This window comes from Gopherus flavomarginatus, chromosome 1 (assembly GCF_025201925.1).
Source record: "Gopherus flavomarginatus isolate rGopFla2 chromosome 1, rGopFla2.mat.asm, whole genome shotgun sequence".
Taxonomy (NCBI): Eukaryota; Metazoa; Chordata; order Testudines; family Testudinidae; genus Gopherus; species Gopherus flavomarginatus.
This window is the reverse complement of record NC_066617.1, coordinates 159,730,559-159,751,654: the sequence shown is the minus strand read 5'-3', so window position 1 is coordinate 159,751,654 and position 21,096 is coordinate 159,730,559. Positions and strand designations below refer to the sequence as shown.

At 46.7% G+C, this 21,096-nt stretch overlaps 1 protein-coding gene across 1 annotated transcript in view; it reads right to left on the bottom strand.

Moving 5' to 3' along the window:
* CASQ2 (calsequestrin 2) overlaps positions 1-10,973 on the bottom strand; it is a 57,790-nt gene extending 46,817 nt beyond the window's left edge. The window contains exon 1 of the mRNA XM_050960227.1: positions 10,529-10,973. Coding sequence (XP_050816184.1) covers positions 10,529-10,762 — 234 coding nt within the window. The 5' untranslated portion in view covers positions 10,763-10,973. The remainder of the gene's footprint in view (positions 1-10,528) is intronic.
* Positions 10,974-21,096: the final 10,123 nt, after the last annotated feature.

The window sequence follows — 21,096 nt, the reverse complement described above, 5'->3', positions numbered from 1 at the left end:
TGTGCAGGGGTGGCTCCAGGCACCAGCACGCCAAGCGCGTGCTTGGGGTGGCAAGCCACTGGGGGTGCTCTGACAGTCGCCGCGAGGGCGGCAAAATGCCTAGAGCCGCCCCTGCACATGTGGTGAGTGGACCCTGTGAGAAGGAGTTGGCATTATTAGCTTCCTGCTAAGCAAGCAGTTTCTTTTCCAGTCTGTATAGCTGGAAGAATAAGAGACTGGAAAGGAAGGAGAGAGAATGAAGGGAAACCTCCCCAAGGTGCTGCATTCTCCCTTTTTCATTTCCCTGTTATTCCTGCCCTTCCGGTGGCTCCTCTATGCTAAGGTGACTTATCTAAGGGAATACAAATTTAAGGCAATGCTACTCAACTGCCTCAGGTCCAATAACCTGAATCCTCTTCTCCCCCACCCCCCACCCCCCATTTCTTTTCAAGACCTCTGTGCAGCTACAAGTGCATGCAGCCTCTGGGAGCAAAATCTACATCTCAGCCATGGGAGTCCACTGGAAGGCCCAGATGTGCTTCTAGCAGTGCACATTTGATAATAATGAGCTTTGGGATTGAGGCTGGTAGGATGTTTCCCATTTTTAGCCTTCAGCCCATTTTAGAGTGCAGGATTATTAAACAAAGTGATGCTTTGTCCTAAATGAATGGCTAGTGAGGAAATTCCATATTTTATTTTATTTTTTAGGCTAGAAGGGACCATTATGATCATCTAGTCCAGTGGTCACCTACAGGTTGATTGTGATTGACAGGCCGATCCTGGAGATCCTCCCAGTCGATCATGATCTCTAGCAGCGCAGCGGGGCTAAGGCAGGCTCCCTGCATGCCTTGGCCCCACGCCACTCCCAGAAGTAGCCAGCATGCCCCAGGGGAGGCAGGGGCCAGGGGTCTCAGCACATGCAGGCCTGCTTCTCCTGCCTGCAGGAAGTGCCCCTGTAACTCCCATTGGCTGAGAATGGGGAACTGTGGCCAATGGGAGCTGTAGGGGCAGTGCCTGAAAAGAGGGGCAATGTACAGAGCCATGTGCCCCCCCAGAGGCTGCAGGGACATGTTGGCCCCCTTCCTGGAATGGGCCTTAGTCCCACTGTGTCGCTGACTGGGAGCTGCTTGAAGAAAGTGTTGCCTGGTGGGAGCCCACACCCCTCACCCCAACATCCAGCCCTGAGTTCCCCAACCCCCTGCCCCAGCCCTGAGTCCCTCCCACATCCAAAGTCCTTCCCAGACCCTTCACCCCCTCCTGCCCCCTGCACCCCAACATTGCCCCAGACAAGAGCCCTCTCCTGCACCCCTACCCCAAGCTCAGCCTGGAGCCCCCTCCCACACTGTGAACCCCTCAGCCCCAACCCAGAGCCTGCACCCCCTCCCAAACCCCGACTCCCTCCCCCAGCCTGGTGAAAGTGAGGGGAGATGGAGTGGGCAGGACTTTGGGGAAGGGGTGGGGCCTCAGGTAAAGGGTGGGGTAGCTCCTGGGTTGCCCTTAAATTCAAAAAGTGATCTTGGGTATAAAAAGGTTGGAGACCACTGCTCTATGTGAAAGCATATGTTGATTGTCAGGAGCTGGCTGTCAATGAGTGTTGAAAACGCTGGGAAACTGTTTGGAGCAGTGGCCAAAGACCTGGGTGTTTAGTCAAATGTTTTGAGTCCACGTGCAGCCTTGCAGGATAATAGACCTGCGCCTCCAGCCAGTGATTGGCTTCCCCTGCCTCCCCACTAGAGGTGACCTGTTGGGCAGAAGGAGACCCTCTTTCCCCTTCCAGCTGCAGCAATAGCTGGTGGGGTGGTGCCCAGTTGTCTGTCTATTGCATCTGTCACCATTGCTCTGGTAGTGGCGCTCTGGGGCTGTTGAGAAGTTGTGCACAAGATAGCCCCACAGGCTTCTGAAATCTGAGTCTTGGAGTGTTGGTAGGGGTAAGCAGAGGTGGTGGGGCTCAGCTGAGTGGCTAATGGGGATCATACCCTCTGGCACTGGGACCAGAGGGGAGCCAACTTATCACCCAGTTGCCCCCTTTCTCCATTAGAACCAGATGGGAGGCCACTCAGCACTGAGGCTCCCCTCCAGAAGGCTGCAGCTCGTCAAATCAGAAAGCAGGCCTTGAAAGACAAAACGCCCACACCGAAAAGTCACTGTCTGGCTGAACCCCTTCTTTGGCTGCCTCCCTCCTCCCCCGGAAGGTGGATTTCTCAGCTAGTGGTCCTGGCATGCAGTTTTATGGGCATTAATTACACGCCGTAGAGTATCTCTGCACAGTGGGAACTTAATATGCTCTTTGGGAGCCTCACAAAGGTTGAACATTGTTAGGTGTGTATTTTTATCTGAGCCAAGGCACAAGTCTCCAGCCATGAGCTAAAGGGACACTGACTGGGGTCCAGTCCTGTCTCAGCATGATTCCCCCACAGCTCCCTGGCACTTCATTTAACTACTGCTCAGTAGCATCACCAGGAAGGTTATTTTGCTGACTGAGCTGGGCCGCCAACACACTGAACATCCATGGGGAGCTGGGCATGTCGTTTATCTATGCTGGCCTGCCCCTCTGTTTGCAGTATTTGAAACCACAATCGCCCTTACAACATGCAACTGGCCCACAGAACTAAACTCCCCTCTGAAGAGAACTGAGGCAAGAAGGCACAGATGGGGGAGGGGGTTGAATTCAGTGGCTATGAGGCCATTTCTAAGCCCCGTTTTCTCTGCCCTGCTTTGTCTAAGTATGAGAGAGTCTCCTTTTCACTTCGGGCCCGATTCCATCATTAATGCACAGGTCCATGCTGAGGGCAGTGCAGTCGCCCTGGTTCAGTGGGAGCTCATGGAGTGCAATCCCTCCTCCAGCATCTCAGTGTCCAGGGGGCTGGTGCATAAAGCACCATCCTCTCTGTCAGTGCAGCTTATCCCCACTGTTGTCCATGCTTGCTGGTGCTGAGCAGGGCTCAGGGCTGTGACCCCATGTTGTTCCTGCCAGGTACAATTTGGGTTTTTATGTTGATACCTGAAATGGTTCTGAGGCAGACTCCTGGATCTGAAACTCCTGTAGACTTAGGAGAATTCACATCTGGATCTGAACTCTCCAGCTGCATCTGGCATTTCTTGCCCTATTTGGGGAGGCTTAGCCTCCCCAAGCCTCTAATACCCACAGCCCATGCATGGCACAGATACAGGTTTGTCTTTAACCTGTACACCTCACCAGTGAAATTCATAAAATCAGAAAGGCTGAGCACTTAAAAACTGGATAGTAACTGACTGCAAATCCAGTGATGATTGAACCTGGTGATCTTCTGAACAAAAGGAGCTCTCCACCATTATTATAGCTGTTTCCATTAGTTCACATGACTCAACAGATGTTCTAGGCTTCATTGACACAATGACAATCCTCAAATCTTCTTGTATGGATGCTATAAGGGAGGACAGTAAAAAGATTAAGCAATCCATATGGCTTAATAGGCTTGCATGTCAGCCCCAGAGCATGCTTGCTATCCAGTTGGGCAAACCGCACAGCTGCCTACCCAGTGTTACGATCACTTGGGGCTCCATAGCAGCCCTGGCTTTGCATAGTGTCTGGATACTAGCCCAAGTCCTTCTCCCTTAGGGCTCTGTAGTGTCCCCATGTAGCAGCTGCATAGTGTTGGTTATATCCTGCTGAATGTTGAACTTTCTTGGAGAGAAGAGCTCTAGAGGGCCTGGAATTAGTAGTTCCCTGCTCCCAGAACAAACGGCTGTCATTGCTACTTTCATAATGCTTTAGCCAACAAGGAACTTTCACTGATGGCTTCTTGACATCTGGCCATGAACAGATGGAGTACCAGAGGGTGATTTTAGCACACACTCTCTCCCTTTCAAACACAGGAATGGGGGCAAAGCATGGAGTTTTGTATTACTAACCCCCCACACCTACTCAAAACTCCCTGCTGAGACTTGGTAAGGGTGCTTTGCCTTTTAAAGAAGGAAAATAGTCAAGTAGGTAGGGCACAGACCAAGGTGTGGTCAGACTTGCGTTCTATTCCTGACTCTGCCACTGACTTGCTGCGTGACCTTGGACAAGTCACTTGGCTGCTCTGGGCTTCATTTCACACAACTGCAAAATGGGGAGAATGATGCTTATCTGCCTTTTTTTTTTAATAAAGTGCTTTGAGCTGTACAGACACACAGCTCTAGGTGTTATTACTGCGCATCAGTGCTCCTTCTCTGCTATGCAGTAGTTGGTGGATAGAGAGCAGCACATTTGGCCCACAGGGCCAGGATATTGGAGCCTGATCTCCCCTCTCCCCCCCCCCCTTTTTTACCCCTTTTTTTCATGAATTCAGTGCTGATGAAAGTTGCTGGACTGGCTGTCAGCCATGGACTCTGAAAGCTTCTCTTTATCCTCAGAACAGAGATGGCAAATGGAGCACTGCAAGCTTCTTCCATGCACCCTGCCCTACACATGTGCCTTATCTGTGCCATGGAGGAACTGTCCTTAGGAGTTAGAAGCATGTTCAATCTCTGTAGCCCATTCAGTCTTTGGCCTCTCTTGCTCATGCTGCAAGCAAGAGGGCCAATCAGTGCTAATTAACCTGGCTTGTGTACTGTGGATACTTGTCCACTGGGTACTGGACTGAGGTCCCCATCTCATGAGCATATTCATTGTCAGTGAAGAAGGATGATATCCTTTTCAGTCAATGAAGGAGACAGGACCAAATGTACAACATGGGTGCCTAGAGAGATTGGTTAGTGTTATGTGCACTAATACTGGGCGACAGTTGTGCAAATCTAGATCCCCAAGCTCTAGTGCCTTTGAATATCCGGGGTGAATCAGATTCAAAGCTGAAGTCTCCCCTATAATTTCCATGTCAAAGCCAGAAGGCTTTTTTGGTGATCTGGGGAGTGTATGTACAACTTATGAATTCTGGTTAATTTTAGGAAATTGCTGTATTACTGAATGCCTCAATGTGTAGTGACTCAAATATGGGCCGACAGGGTCCCTGACACATCAGCATCATGACCGCTCCCTCATTTGGACAAAGCTACAGAACAAACAAAAGAAGTTGTTAGGCTGAACAGTGGGTATGCTGAGGAGGATATCAGACCACCTCCCAGCTCAGACCAGAGGTAGGTTTGGAGAGCGGAAAATCCCCAAACAGGCAAACAAAGAAACCAGGTGGTAGTGCTAGTTTTGAAAAACTCAGACTTCACAGAAAAGCTTAGGTGGGGGAGAGGAACAGAGGGTCCTTTCCAACTGCAGGACCAGCTGAGAAAGAAGGAAGCTGGTTGCAGAGGTTAGAGAAACTCCTTGATTTGGAGAAGCCATGTGCAATCACAGGAGGGGAGGGCAGATTCTGGACTCCTCAGAGGACTTTGACCTGAGCCCAAAGAATGCTCAAGAATGGTTAGGAAATTGAAGCAGGGAAATGCTTCCAGGAGTTTATTAACTTGTCTAGATCTGTATATCTCTTGTGCTAGCTAATGTGGAGAATAATTGGTTTTGGAACCCTCTGCAAAGCCTCTATTATGTGCTTCCACGGTCACATGTCCCTGAAGAGCTGAACTGTAAAACCAGAGATGCCCATAAGGCTGGAGAGCTAAACTCTGGGAATGCTTGGAGGGGATCAACACTAGTCCTGGGCGCCTATGGCAGCAGGGCTGCAGAACCGGTTTCCATGAAGGAGTAGCAGACAATCTGTGTCCAGGAAGTGTGCCAGAGGCCCAGGAAAGAAACAGAGCTGGAGCCTACCAAGACTCAGACGTGCTGAAAAGCTCACAAGTCCAGTGTATGAAGCCTGGTGAGTGTCTAGCAGTCGGAGCACAGCCAGGGCTATGACAGGCCCATTTTCTATTTCAGATACATCTGAGTTCTCGCACAAATCATCTGTTCTCAAGGGATTTCAGCCCAAGTTGGTGGTTCTATCCTGAGAATAGCTGATCTCACAAAATTTCCACTGTCCTGGCCCCAAAACTCATGAGAACTGCTGGTGAGATTTCAGTGCCATCTAACCCAAACACACAAACTCTTGTCCCATTTGGGCCTTAAACCTGATCCCTGGGACTCCCATGTTAATCCTAATCCAGTGCTAGATGCAAAAACTGCCTTTTCATCTCTAAGAACATAGGAGCTGATCTCCCCAGGTATGAAGGAGGAACAGCCCATTATCTGGAGTATTTCAGAACTGGCCAAGTATGTTGTGAGCACAGGCGTTCTAAAGCAGCGAGTGTTGGCTGTTGCGAGAGGCAGAATGCCAGTGTGTTGCTTGACCTGTTCTGGAATGGGAAGCACCAGCATGTTCCTTTTCTATTAACTTCAATAAGACTATTTGTGCTAGGGCAACGCTTCATGAAACTTCAGCCTGCGGATGCTGCTGCTGTGATAGTTAAAATGGTCAGGCTAGATCAGCCTCTTTTTATTAAGGATCTTGCACACGCCCACATGGCTAGGAACAAAGGAGGGGAGCAGGGGTGTAGGTCATGCCTGATTGCACGTTGCCTGGTCGGTATTTGAGAACCTGAATTCCTTTGCTAAAGCCCCCCATTTTAGAAGCAAAGCCCCTAATCCTACGGATGATTATTGTCCCTAGGGATGGATGCTGTCCCACTGGAAGGAGAAATGATTCAATTTACAATGTTTGCTGCAGAGATGGGTCCAGAGGCAGGTGTCTCACATGGGAGGGAGACTGTGAAAACACATAAGAGGAGGCAATGGGGAAGGAGAAACAGGAGGAAGTGAGGTTGGGATGCCAAGGAGAAGGAGGGGGAAGGAAGAGTGCCGAAGGAAAGGGAAGGACAGGGGATGTTTCTCCCCTCAGCTTCATTGTCTTGCACTTTGCCTGAGATCATCAGGGAACTTTTCTGCTGACTTATCTGTAAAGCACCTAGTGTAACCCAGTGATCAGTGTGTGTTGTGGCTCCAGGCCACAGAGGACAGGGGTCTGCTCTAGCCTTGCTCTTTCGCTTAGGCTGTAGACACTAATATTTTTAGCTCTGAAGGTCTCTGCTTCAATCCCCAGGATCAGCCATAATGGCAGCTCTTATAGGAGCACACTGTGGGTGCTGTACAATAACAATAATAGTTAATATGGTGGCAGGGGGAAGGGGAGAGCAAGAGAGAAGAGCCCTTTAGCCAGGGCTTAGAAACAGCTGGCACACACCCCTACCCTCACCACTCTATTGCCATTTTGCAACACCCCCTTGCAGCCCCTAGTGGCACCATTGACCCATCAGAGAGAGTGGCACAAATCGAAAGTGCAGCTGCCTGTGGCTGGCAGAAGATCCCCAGCTGCTGCTCCCCCACCAGGTGCCATACCAGCAGCCACTGCCATGGGGAAGCTGTGGGAGTCATAGTTCCTTCCCTGCCAGGCAGCAAATGCAAGAGCAGATCCAAAGAGCTACAGCTGCTGAGAAGTACCTCCTCCCTGCCTGCATCTGGAAGGAGTAGCAGTTGCCAGAGAACAGGAGTCCCCCCCTTTGCAAGCCAGAGTAGGACTCCAGTCTCCAGTGCAGGATCCTAGACCCAGTGAGGAAGCCCAGCACATTCCAGACTCCAATGCGGGACCCCAGTGCACACCAGGGACCCCAAAGAGGGACCTGAAGCTATTATGAGCAATCCCCATGCACCATCACTGTCGGTTATGGCATTACTCTTCTTTGCTGTCTGACTGGTCATGGGCACAACTTAAACATGGTATCTGAGCACAGGGGTTTTGAGTGGGCAGGGTTTTGGTGCTCTCAGCTCCACCCACTGCCGGTTTGACCCCTCCACTTCTAATAAGACAAAGGCAAACTGTGGAGGCTCCAATATACACTTATTGTCCTACTACAGGCTCTGTCAGCCTCTCGGTCACTTGGACCAGCGACAGTTACCTCCACACGGTCTACTCCAACAAGTCAATGGCTTATTCACAAGGCACTTTTTCTCACCCCCCCCCCCGAAAATGAATGTGTCAGAGCGGACATGTGTGATCAGACTGTGCTGATGTCTTTGCAGGTACACATGAGGCTGCACTGGGGCTAGGGTGACCAGATGTCCTGATTTTATAGGGACAGTCCTCTTATTACCCCCCACCTCCTGTCCCAATTTTTCCACACTTGCTATCTGGTCACACTAGCTGTGGCTTTCTTGAAAATGTATTACTCTCCAGTCTGCTTAGTGTGGCCAGATTTCAGCAAAGCACTTAAACCTGTGCTTAACTTTAATCAGGTGCTTACTTCCTTTTCTGAAGCAGAGTCTGTCTCTGCTCACCCCAGCCCTGTGACACTGTCTCATCGCCTTCCCTGTACACTTCTCCTCCACCACAATGTCGTACTAGAAGTTGCTCTCATGCCTCAGAGTGCCCCACAGCAGGGACCGTTAGAGAACCATGTTTCCCCACTTCCCCCAACAAAGACCTGAGAACTAGCACAGGTTGAAACATGGATTTTCCATTTTACAAAAAAATTCGGCAATTTTTTTTTTAATCTCCAAGATGGACAAAAAGCCAACTTTTTTTGCACATTGAAATTCAGAGAGTGAGGGGGAATTATTTAGCCAAACTCAGAATGTTTCATTTGACTTCAACTCTTTATTTAAATCTATTATATAAAATGTTGAAACAAAAAGCCATTTAGAAATGGAAAAATTGAAACTTTCCATCCTGAAAAGGTCACAAGGGGAAGTGTTGACCTTTTCAAAACATTTTTTCCAATCTGTTTCCAAATGAAATTTTCCTGAAATTGAGCCAATTTCATGAAAAATTTCAGGTTAGTCAAATGGCATTTTCTGATGGAAAAATGTTGGAACAAAAACTTTCCCACCCTCTCCACTGAGAAAGTCATGTCAGTGTGCTCCAAGCCCCCATCAACCTGTGGACACCAAAACATTCTATGAACAGACAAACTCCACCAACACACTTCATTCAGGCCAACAGGCAGATTCTTAAGAGTACATTTTAAGTGTTTTATTTTGGTAGCACTTTGAATAATAGTTCTATCCATCTTTGGTACTTCTATGGCCCCATCACAGTAGTGTCTGAGCACCTCACATGCCTTAATGTATTTATCGTCACAAAATCTCTGTGAAGTGCTATTTGTATATTACAGCTGGGGAACTGAGGCACAGAGAGATTAAGTGACCAGCCCAAGGTCACACAGGAAGTCTGTGGCAGAGCTGGGAATTGAACCCAGGTCTCCAGAGTCCACAGCTAATCATATCCTAACCATTGGACTGTCCCTTGCCCCCCCCAAAAATAAAAGTTCTCACATACACATTTAATAAGATAGCTAGTGACAGACTTTCATGGACAGATTTTTGGCAGGGAATAACACCTGTAATATATAATAGATACCTTCTGTCAAGCCTCCATAAATATGTATTTAGTAATCAATTGCCATTTATGTAGCACATAACTACCCTATTAAATAACAATGCAATTATAGCATCAGTACAAACATCTCAGCTAGAGATCTGCAGTTAAGTTACCCAGCTGATCACTCAGCTTTGCAGAGAACTCTACCTCCTCTTTCACCTAGGGCAAGTAATAGTTTTGATAGGTGAATAAAATCTCCTCAATTTTTCTGTCACCTTCATTGTTAAGTTGTATGGGTACATTCTGAAGCTGGATGAACATGCTGTCAGGATAGTGAACCCTCAGTGGGTTTCTATATTTTTCTAGCTTTCAAATGCCATGCTATTAGGATGCAACATATTTAAACCCCAGATGCGGAAAGCAAAGTGTAACTGTCCCTTCTTCACTCCTTACTTTTTCTGAGCTGAGATTGGGGAGCCTCCTCAAGCAAGGTGGAAAATGAATATCTAAAGACACTCCCCCCCCCCCCTTAAATTCAGGTGCCCCCCCACCCCAATATGATCCAGTAGTTTACTGGCACCTTTATGAGCAGGAGCCAGTGCTACAAATCTACCATGTAATTTTTACCGCATTTCCCTTTACAAAGGATCAGTTAATTAGAACCTCTCCTTGCTGGGAAATTAATCACATATTCTTCAGCTCAGAAGTGGATAGTTATACTGAAGAAACTAACAAGAAGCTACAGAAAGACTCCAGGCAGACAACTGAATGTCAGGGGAGCACAAAGGATTAAGCATTGGCAAGGACTGAGAGCTTTCTTAAAAAGTCAGCCAAGTATTGTCTTTGCAGCACTGTCTAGTAAGGGCTGCTCTGCTGAGCCCTCCTAGTGGGCTAGAAAATTGGGTTCAAGTCCAAAATATGGACAGGCAAAACAGCTTGGATAAAATATGAAGTGACCTGAAAATTTGCCCAGTATTCAAACTGGAGCCTCAACTCTTTCCAGAGAGTTGGGAAAGCTCAATCATCTTGTTTTCTGTTGTTTCTGTAGAAAAATGTTTCTTGCTTTTGGATGGATGCAGAAATTCTAACAGCAGCACTGGAAAACCTATTCTCATGAGATTTCCAGACCCAAGGATTTCAGCTGAATTCAAAACCCAATACTTTGGGGATCTGTCCCACCTGAACCTTTTGAGTCCTTTCCCCTGGCTAGTCCAGATTGCCCCAAACTGCACTGCAGTAGTAAACCCTGGCTGAAATACCTATGCAGCCAGACACGCACCAGCACTTACCTCCAGTACCATCTCTGTCATCTGGAACTGCTTCTGAGAGACTTTATCTGAGCCCACAGGCTCATGGAAGAGCAGGCAGAGCACATCGTACTTCTTCAGGGCCTGCTTGTAGTTCTTCTCGTTCAGGTCAAACACCCGATCCTTCCCATCGTAGGTGGGGAAGTCCAGGCCCTCTTCAGCCCTGCAGCAGAAGAACAGGTAAAAACCTGCCAGTAGCCAGCAAGCTATCTTCATTGGGAGACAGCGTGGGGTGTCTTTTCTTATGTCTCTGTGAAGGGAAGGGAAAGGAGCCAGCAGAAACTAAAGTCTCAGGGTGAAGTTTGAACTGAGAGTAAGTTTCCTCTGCCTTCCTAATGATCGATCCACTCCAGTGGGAAGCAGCAAACTTTGCAGTCCTGGGCTGAAGACAAAGAGACAGACAGGAGAAGCTGCGAGGCCAAGCCCTGGATACCTTACATAGCTCTGCCCAGCTCCTGTGTCATTAGGAACTCCATTTTTAGGAAGCAGTTGTTTCAGGCTAAAAATAAACCCTGCAATGAATAAAAAGGACAGCTATGACACCATTGAGGGACTTGCTGGCACTCCGCATCATCTGAGCGAGGGAGAGGGAGTGGAGGAGATTGAGATTAGGAACAGGAAGGCTTTATCAGGGGAAAGGGTACAGTTATATGGGGCATCAAGGCACAATCCACCTTATTAGGACTTTAAAAACAGACAGTTGATGGGACACTAAGGGGTTTCTTTCCTTCTCAGTACTGTGGGTTCATGCCTAGATATCACAGTAGTTAGGCTTTAGATCAAGGGATTGATCAATCAGTCTTGGAATATAAATGTGATTAAATGTTTCATGATAGTGATTCTCAATCAGGCTGCAAGGGAGAATTCCGTCTCCTCAGTCTCCAGGGAGTAGAGACAAGCAAGGACCTTGGGAGTTTTCTCCTCCTTCTGGGGATTAAGCAAGGATCATCACTGAGATTCAGATAGGCCACACACCGGACTTGTTTAGTTTCCTCCAATCTCCACAGAGATCCATGGTCATTGGTAGAGCTTGGTCCTTCCTGTCTCTATGCACCTGTGATCCTGGAACAAATGGAAACTGACCTTGCCATTTCTGACACCCAGAGTAGTTAACATGTATCCAGACCCAGGCATTAGTGAGATGTGGCTAAAGCATTCCGATGTCAAACGATATAAGCCGCAGGTCTTATTGCCCCCCTTTATGTCCAGTAGTTGGGAGCTTTGGGCAGAGGTCAGTGATCTCGTCAGGACATTGGACAGAGGCCGGATGTCTTTGCTGATCCTCCTCAACTTCTAGGAGGCTGTTGATCACCAGGTGTTGCTCACACAGCTACACAATCCATCAAGGGTGGGTGGAATCACTGTAGAGTGGTTCCCCTCTTCCCTTTCTCTTCCTTGCCAGCAGGTGAAGCTGGCTGACTGCTCCTTCTCCCCAGAGACTCTCAGTTGTGGGGTCCCTCAGGGCTTAGTCCTGGTACCTCTTTTCTCTTCCAGCTACATGAAGCTACTGAGAGAGACAGAGTGAGAGGCTGTGGGTTGCTAATGCCCCCCTCTTTGTGTCTTCCTCTCCTCTGAACCAGACAGCACTGTTGACACACTCCCCCCCCAGTGCCTGGCAGTAATTAGAAGCTGGAATAAAGCCAGCTGGCTGCAGCTCAACCCTGACAAGATGGTAGTGATGCTGATCTGCAGGGAGAAGTGTTTTAAGGGCCTGGCAAAATACAGTTCAACTGGGCATCAGAGGGGGGTTTACAACCCTTGTTCTTACTAGATTCACCACTGCTCCTAGGCTCTTAGACTAACAGATTGATTCAGTCACCCACACAGCACTCCTTCCCCTACAGTGGTAGAGACTGTGTCCCTTCCTATTAGATACAGATCTTACCTCAACCATCCATGCCTTCCTAGCGTCTTGGCTACTTTACAGCAAAAGAGTCCACATGAGGGTCAGCGTGGAATTCACCTAGAAGCTTCATCTGGTGAGCTTCCTCTCTTCTGAGTGACCCAGGATACTCTCTCTGCATTGGCTCCGTAATGCCTGTCAGGAGAAATTCAAGGTGCTGCTTACCAAATGCGAAGACCTAGAAGGTAGAGGCCCATGTTATCTTAAAAGCCTCCTCGCTAGTTCCTACCCCCCCATGCAACCAAAATTCACCTGGAACTTGACATCCCAAGCCTGAAGCTTGAGGGAGCTGAATACAAGGTGTTCTTTGTGACAGGCCTGCACCTCTGACATTACCTTCCTACTGAACCATATATAAGCACAAACCTGGCCGTTTTTAGAAGGAGCTGTAAGACTCCTCTCCTAGCTAATGAAACTTCTAGCTGAGTGGACCCATTAAAGTGATCATTCACTGGATACTTAGGCAGTAAAATTAGAACTTGGTTTGTCAGCTCCTCAGGGTATGAGACAGGTTGTTTATTTGTCTTTAACAAACCATATCCATTTCTGTTGCTGTGTAAACCCCCATCAGTAACAGCATGTGTTTTAAAGCTCACATAAACCAAACTGCATCATAAAATGAAACATTTGCTGGAATTAGTGTGCCTTGACTTGCCAAAATCAGGTTCCCAAAGCCTGCCCTCCTTGTATTTCAGTAGGTCACAGATCTTTAGAGAGTAGTCCACTTTCAGATTTCTTAAGCTATTTTTAAGTTGTTTCTCTTCTAGAACAACTTTCTGAGCTGTTTAAAAATAGACACAACCCCATTCTCTTTTACATTTTTAAATGACTTTAGTTCTGGTGAAAGGTGCTGGTTTATTAGCTCTGGAGAATGAACACCTCTGTTTATCTTCAGTGTGTATGCGTGTATATATAATGTATAATACACACACACAGAGCATGGGTAGCAGCAGGGCAAGCTTCTCTCATTAATGTGCCTCCGTGGAGGGACCTTCTGTAGCAGTGCTATTGTCAATAGTCCATTCACTCCTTAACCTTTCCACTGAGCGTGTCAGCGAGGCCTTGGGGCCATTTAGTGCCATTTGTGATGGTCATTTTTTGAGATTCTTTTTAAAATTTGCCCAGATAAAACTCTGGACACCTATCCACTAGTTCAGATTGGTGAAATCAACGTGTCTCTTTGGAGGTGGAGTTTGTGAATTACAACTAGCAAGGAGTGGATCTCCAGAAGGTTTGGAAGTTCAGATAAGCTCCCCAAATTCTTAATGATTATCTGAACAATCTGATTCCCGTGAGTCTACAAAGATGGGATGGGAATGTCAGCAGAACAGACTTTTCCTTGATATTTTGTGGAGCTGGGCCAGTACCAAAACCCTGGATTCCAACACCGCTGAACTTTTGTGGAAGTTTGGTTCTAGACTTTGTCTCTACATTGAGTCAAATAAAAAATCCTGTGACCCTTGGGATATTCACAATCTCTGTGAAATTTTGTAATTTGACCTGACCTCTATTATTTTAACTCTTCTACTTCCATGCCCAGCTGGAAACAGGACAAAGAGAGCAATGCAAAAATGAAAAAGTTAAGCCAACTGGTTGAACTTCCAAGAAGGATTGTTTCAGGTAAGCTGGATGGCTCAGGGTATTGGTAAAGCAATACACACAGAAGCAGAAGGCTAGTCCAATGTCTAGGTCACATAGGCTGTCTCTCTGTTCCCATCTGTACAGTGGGGATAACAGTACAGCCCTGCTTCAGCAAGTCCCCAGACTGCAAAGTTCTCAGATATTATGGTATTTTAAGTCGTATAAGTACTTGGTGCCATCATTTTACATGCTGCGTTACAGAGATTAAACCACCATCCTTGCCCTGCTAACCATCATACCAGCCTTCCACCTGAAGGCTGTCCAGGGCAGGGAACCATGTAAAATGAGGTGCTAAGTCTCTGGTCCAGGTCCTTCTGAACAGGTGTCAGCATCACTAAAACCACCATTGTAACTGGCACCAAATCTTCATGGAACAATTCACAAAAGAAGACAGAGACCTGAGGGAGGAGAGAGGTGGGGGAATAAGAGTGTTTGCTGGGCCCCAGCCTACCAGAGTGTTTTTTGGTGTAGTTTAGAGTATGTTCTCTGGGTGAAATACTCTTTTGGTTGAAGTCAATGGCAAAGCCCCCATGGATTTCTTCCTAATGTCTTTTCTTTAGTTATGTTGCTCTAGAATCTAAAGAGGCCAGCCTTCTCATCCCCCCTGCCCCAAGCCCTGCAGACATATATAAGGCAGGGTGCCTGCTGGGAAAGTGTAATACATAAACACAAGTTGTGTCTCTTCTTACCCTGTGGCTATTAGGAAGGAGTTTGGAATGTAAATTCTCTCAGGGTACGTCTACACTATGGGATTATTCCAATTTTACATAAACCGGTTTTGTAAAACAGATTGTATAAAGTCGAGTGCACGCGGCCACACTAAGCACATTAAATCGGTGGTGTGCGTCCATGTACCGAGGCTAGCGTCGATTTCTGGAGCATTGCACTGTGGGTAGCTATTCCGTAGCTATCCCATAGTTCCCACAGTCTCCCTCACCCATTGGAATTCTGGGTTGAGATCCCAATGCATGATGGTGCAAAAATAGTGTCGTGGGTGATTCTGGGTAAATGTCATCACTCGTTCCTTCCTCCGTGAAAGCAACGGCAGACAATCATTTCGCGCCCTTTTTCCCTGGATTGGTCTGGCAGATGCCATAGCATGGCAACCATGGAGCCCATTTTGCCTTTTGTCACTGTCACTGTATGTGTACTGGAAGCTGCTGACAGAGGCGGTACTGCAGTGCTACACAGCAGCACTCATTTGCCTTTGCAAGATAGCAGAGACGGTTATCAGTTGTTCTGTATTGTCTGCCATGCCATTGTAAATTGGCTATGAGATGATGGTTATCAGTCGTTCTGTACCATCTGCTGCTGTCATGGGTGCTCCTGGCTGAGGTCGGCCGGGGCGCAAAGACAAAAATGGGAATGACCCCCGGGTTATTCCCTCCTTTATGTTGTATCTAAAAATAGAATCAATCCTGCCTAGAATATGGGGCGTGTGTGCTAGAGAACCAGTGTACTAGACAACACAGCCGCTCCGTGTCAGATCCTGCATGAGCTGCATGCCATTCTAGGGGGTGCCCCTGCAACAACCCCACCCATTGCTTCCCTGCTCCCCCAACCCTCCTGGGCTACCATTGCAGTGTCCCCCACATTTGTGTGATGAAGTAATAAAGAATGCAGGAATAAGAAACACTGACTTCTTAGTGAGATAAAATGAGGGGGAGGCAGCCTCCAGCTGCTATGATAGTCCAGGCAGGACATTAAATGGTGCAGGGGAGAGGAGCCCAGCATCCCGCTGCTATGATAGTCCAGGCAGTACAGAATCTTTTCTTTAGACATGAAAGGAGGGGGCTGATGGAGCTCAGCCCCCAGTTGCTATGATGAAGATGGTTACCAGCCGTTCTGTACCATCTACTGGGAATGACCGGGAGTCATTCCTATTTTTACCCAGGCGCCCCCGGCTGACCTCACCTGAGGCCAGCCAGGAGCACTCACAGGCTGATGATGACGATGGATAGCAGTCATATTGTACCGTCTGCCACCGGGGAGGGGAGGGGAGAGGGTGCTGCTGTTCAGTGCCGCAGCATCGCGTCTACCAGCAGCATGCAATAGACATAGGGTGACATATAAAAAAGTCAAGAAACAATTTTTTTCCCTTTTCTTTCACGAGGGGAGGGGGGTAAATTGACGAGCTATACCCTGAACAACCCCGGACAATGTGTTTGACCCTACAGGCATTTGGAGCTCAGCCAATAATGCAAATACTTTTCGGAAACTGCAGGGACTGTGGGATAGCTGGAGTCCTCAGTACCCCCTCCCTCCCTCCATGAGCGTCCATTTGATTCTTTGGCTTTCCGTTACGCTTGTCACGCAGCACTATGCTGAGTCCCTGCTGTGGCCTCTGTCTGGAGATTTTTTTCAAATGCTTTGTCATTTCATCTTCTGGAACGGAGCTCTGATAGAACAGATTTGCCTCCCCATACAGTGATCAGATCCAGTATCTCCCATACGGTCCATGCTGGAGCTCTTTTTGGATTTGGGACTGCATCGCCACCCGTGCTGATCAGAGCTCCACGCTGGGCAAACAGGAAATGAAATTCAAAAGTTCGTGGGGCTTTTCCTGTCTACCTGGCCAGTGCATCCGAGTTCAGATTGCTGTCCAGAGCGGTCACAATGGTGCACTGTGGAATACTGCCCGGAGGCCAATACCTTCGATTTGCGGCCACACTAACCATAATCCGACATGGCAATACCGATTTCACCGCTACTCCTCTAGTCAGGGAGGAGTACAGAAACCAGTTTAAAGAACCCTTTATATGAATATAAAGGGCCTCGTTATGTGGATGGGTGCAGTGTTAAATCGGTTAAATTCTGCTAAAATTGGTATAAATGTGTAGTGTAGACCAGGCCTCTGCTTCCCCCCACTTCACACTGACATTATTGTCTTCTTTTCCCTGGCTACTCAGTACTGCAAATGAGCTGTCCAGCTAATGTATGGAGGTATACCTATCTCATAGAGCTGGAAGGGGCCCTGAAAGGTCATTGAGTCTAACCTCCTGCCTTCACTAGCAGGACCAAGTACTGATTTTCCCCCTGATCCCTAAGGGGCCCCCTCAAGGATTGAACTTACAGGCCTGGGTTTAGCAGGCCAATGCGCAAACCACTGAGCTATCCCTCCCCCTCTATGCCATGTACAAATGGCTCCAATGAATCTGGCTGGCTTTTTTCCGAGGCTTTGGGATTTAAAGTTCTGCCTTAGATAATCTTGTTACAAGCCTCTAAGACCTTGTATGTTTTCTAAGATAGGAGTATTCAGAAAATGTGCCTTTTGCCACAAGCTGGCCTCATTGCAGGGATGCTAGATAGTCAAGGAAGGTCACACTTTGTAATAACTCACAGAATATTACTATTATTAGCACAGAAGCCTTAGAGAACCATTGAGACCTTATGGGAAACAGAAAAACATTCTCATTTCAAAGGCAATTTTGCAGCTTGAGTCTCCACTGTCTTGCACCTTCCCTTGCGTCATTTAGCCCTGCTCAAGCTGAATGTTAAAGGCTCCCTGTCAGAGCACTCTGCACTGGTGTCAGTGATGACAAGTGCAAGGCAGCGAAGAATCAGGCCCCTCGTATTTGCTGTTATATAGGGCTTGAGATATTTGCAACTTCCATCCGGCATCTAAATTATTTAAGCTTCACAACATCTGCTGGCTCCCATTTACTAATAGGGAAACTGATGCACAGAAAAGGGAAGAAACTTGACCAGAGTTGCACAAAAATTGTGGCAGGAGAGTCAAGAAGAGAAGCTGTGTGAATAACTGTTGTCTCAGTTCACTGGGTGAATTAAACATTTAAATAAATGTATCTGGGGCAGACCCAAAACTGAAAAATTCTGATTTTTTTCAGTGAACCGAAGAAGTAGGGGGAAAAAAATCATTTGTTTGACCCAAAATGAAACATTTCATTTAGTTTTTCACTATTTTTGCCCTTTAGAAAAAATGAATAAGATGGAAGTAAATTTTGAAATGCTCAGTCATTCCAAATCAAAACCCTGAACCTGAGGATGGAAGAGGATAATGTAAGGGCCGGATCAGATGATAAACAGTCACATAAAAAATAATCTGGCACATTAGAAAAGGGCAGACAAATAAACAGGGACAAGTTTTTAAAGTGTTTGTACTCAAATGCTAGAAGTCTAAATAATAAGATCGGTGAACTGGAATGCCTTGTGATAAAGGAGGATATTGATATAATAGGCATCACAGAAACCTGGTGGACTGAGAGCAATCAATGGGACACAGTCATTCCGGGGTACAAAATATATTGGAAGGACAGAACAGGTTGTGCAGGGGGAGCAGTGGCGCTATATGTGAAAGAAAATGTAGATTCAAATGAAGTAAAAATCTTAAGTGAATCCACATGTTCCATAGAATCGCTATGGATAGAAATTTCATGCTCTAATAAAAATATAACATTAGGGATCTATTATCCACCAGCTGACCAGGACACTAATAGTGATGATGAAATGCTAAGGGAAATTAGAGATGCTATCAAAATTAAGAACCTAATAATAGTGGGGGATTTCAATTATCCCCATATTGACTGGGAACATTTCACTTCAGGACAAAATGCAGAGATAAAATTTCTTGATACTTTAAATGACTGCTTCATGGAGCAGCTGGTACGGGAACCCACAAGGGGAGAGGCAACTCTAGACTTAATCCTGAGTGGAGCGCAGGAGCTGGTCCAAGAGGTAACTATAGCAGGACCACTTGGAAATAGTGACCATAATACAATAGCATTCAACATCCCTGTGGGGGGAAGAACACCTCAACAGCCCAGCACTGTGGCATTTAATTTCAAAAAAGGGAACTATATAAAAATGAGGGGGTTATTAAACAAAAGTTAAAAGGAACAGTGACTAAAGTGAAATCCCTGCAAGCTGCATGGGCGCTTTTTAAAGACACCATAATAGAGGCCCAACTTCAATGTATACCCCAAATTAAGAAACAGAGTTAAAAAAACTAAAAAAGAGCCATTGTGGCTTAACAAGCATGTAAAAGAAGCAGTGAGCGATAAAAAGACTTCCTTTAAAAAGTGGAAGTCAAATCCTAGTGAGGCAAATAGAAAGGAGCACAAACACTGCAAGCTTAAGTGCAAGAGTGTAATAAGAAAAGCCAAAGAGCAGCTGGGCAGCATGGGCCCCTTGCCCAGGGAGAACAGGTAGAGGAGGTGGGCACGGGACAGGCTCTGTGGGCTGTTACCCTTCTCCCAAATCTCCCCATTACACCCCAGCTCCTGCTTTCCCCCCACCCTGCTGGTTCTCAGCTGCCCCAGGGCTCCTCATTCCCCCCTACATCTTTTGTAGTGACCTCTGCTACTTGGTGGGTAACTTGGCTTGGCTTACCTGCCAAATAACAGCGGTCACTACAAAAGGTGTACATGGCTTCTGTACCCAATGACTGGAAGTTAGTTAATGTAACACCAATATTTAAAAAGGGCTCTAGAGGTGATCCCGGCAATTACAGACCACTAAGTCTAACGTCGGTACCGGGCAAATTAGTCGAAACAATAGTTAAGAATAAAATTGTCAGACACATAGAAAAACATAAATTGTTGAGCAATAGTCAACATGGTTTCTGTAAGGGAAATCGTGTCTTACTAATCTATTAGAGTTCTTTGAAGGGGTCAACAAACATGTGGACAAGGGGGATCCAGTGACATAGTGTACTTAGATTTCCAGAAAGCCTTTGGCAAGGTCCCTCACCAAAGGCTCTTACATAAATTAAGCTGTCATGGGATAAAAGGGAAGGTCCTTTCATGGATTGAAAACTGGTTAAAAGACAGGGAACAAAGAGTAGGAATTAGTGGTAAGTTCTCAGAATGGAGAGGGGTAACTAGTGGTGTTCCCCAAGGGTCAGTCCTAGGACCAATCCTATTCAATTTATTCATAAATGATCTGGAGAAAGGGGTAAACAGTGAGGTGGCAAAGTTTGCAGATGATACTAAACTACTCAAGATAGTTAAGACCAAAGCAGATTGTGAAGAACTTCAAAAAGATCTCACAAAACTAAGTGATTGGGCAACAAAATGGCAAATGAAATTTAATGTGGATAAATGTAAAGTAATGCACATTGGAAAAAATAACCCCAACTATACATACAATATAATGGGGGCTAATTTAGCTACAACGAGTCAGGAAAAAGATCTTGGCGTCATTGTGGATAATTCTCTGAAGATGTCTACGCAGTATGCAGAGGCAGTCAAAAAAGCAAACAGTATGTTAGGAATCATTAAAAAGGGGATAGAGAATAAGACTGAGAATATATTATTGCCCTTATATAAATCCATGGTACGCCCACATCTCGAATACTGTGTACAGATGTGGTCTCCTCACCTCAAAAAAGATATTCTAGCACTAGAAAAGGTTCAGAAAAGGGCAACTAAAATGATTAGGGGTTTGGAGAGGGTCTCATATGAGGAAAGATTAAAGAGGCTAGGCCTCTTCAGCTTGGAAAAGAGGAGACTAAGGGGGCATGTGATAAAGGTATATAAAATCATGAGTGATGTGGAGAAAGTGGATAAGGAAAAGTTATTTACTTATTCCCATAATACAAGAACTAGGGGTCACCAAATGAAATTAATAGGTAGCAAGTTTAAAACAAATAAAAGGAAGTTCTTCTTCACACAGCGCACAGTCAACTTGTGGAACTCCTTACCTGAGGAGGTTGTGAAGGCTGGGACTATAACAGTGTTTAAAAGGGAACTGCATAAATTCATGGTGGTTAAGTCCGTAAATGGCTATTAGCCAGGAAGGGTAAAGAATGGTGTCCTTAGCCTCTGTTCATCAGAGGATGGAGATGGATGGCAGGAGAGAGATCACTTGATTATTGCCTGTTAGCTTCACTCCCACTGGGGCATCTGGCATTGGCCACTGTCGGTAGACAGATACTGGGCTAGATGCCAGGCTGGCTCCAGGCCCCAGCGCGCCAAGCGCATGCTTGGGGCGGCATGCTGCAGGGGGTGCTCTGCCGGTTACCGGGAGGGCGTCAGGCTGCTCCGGT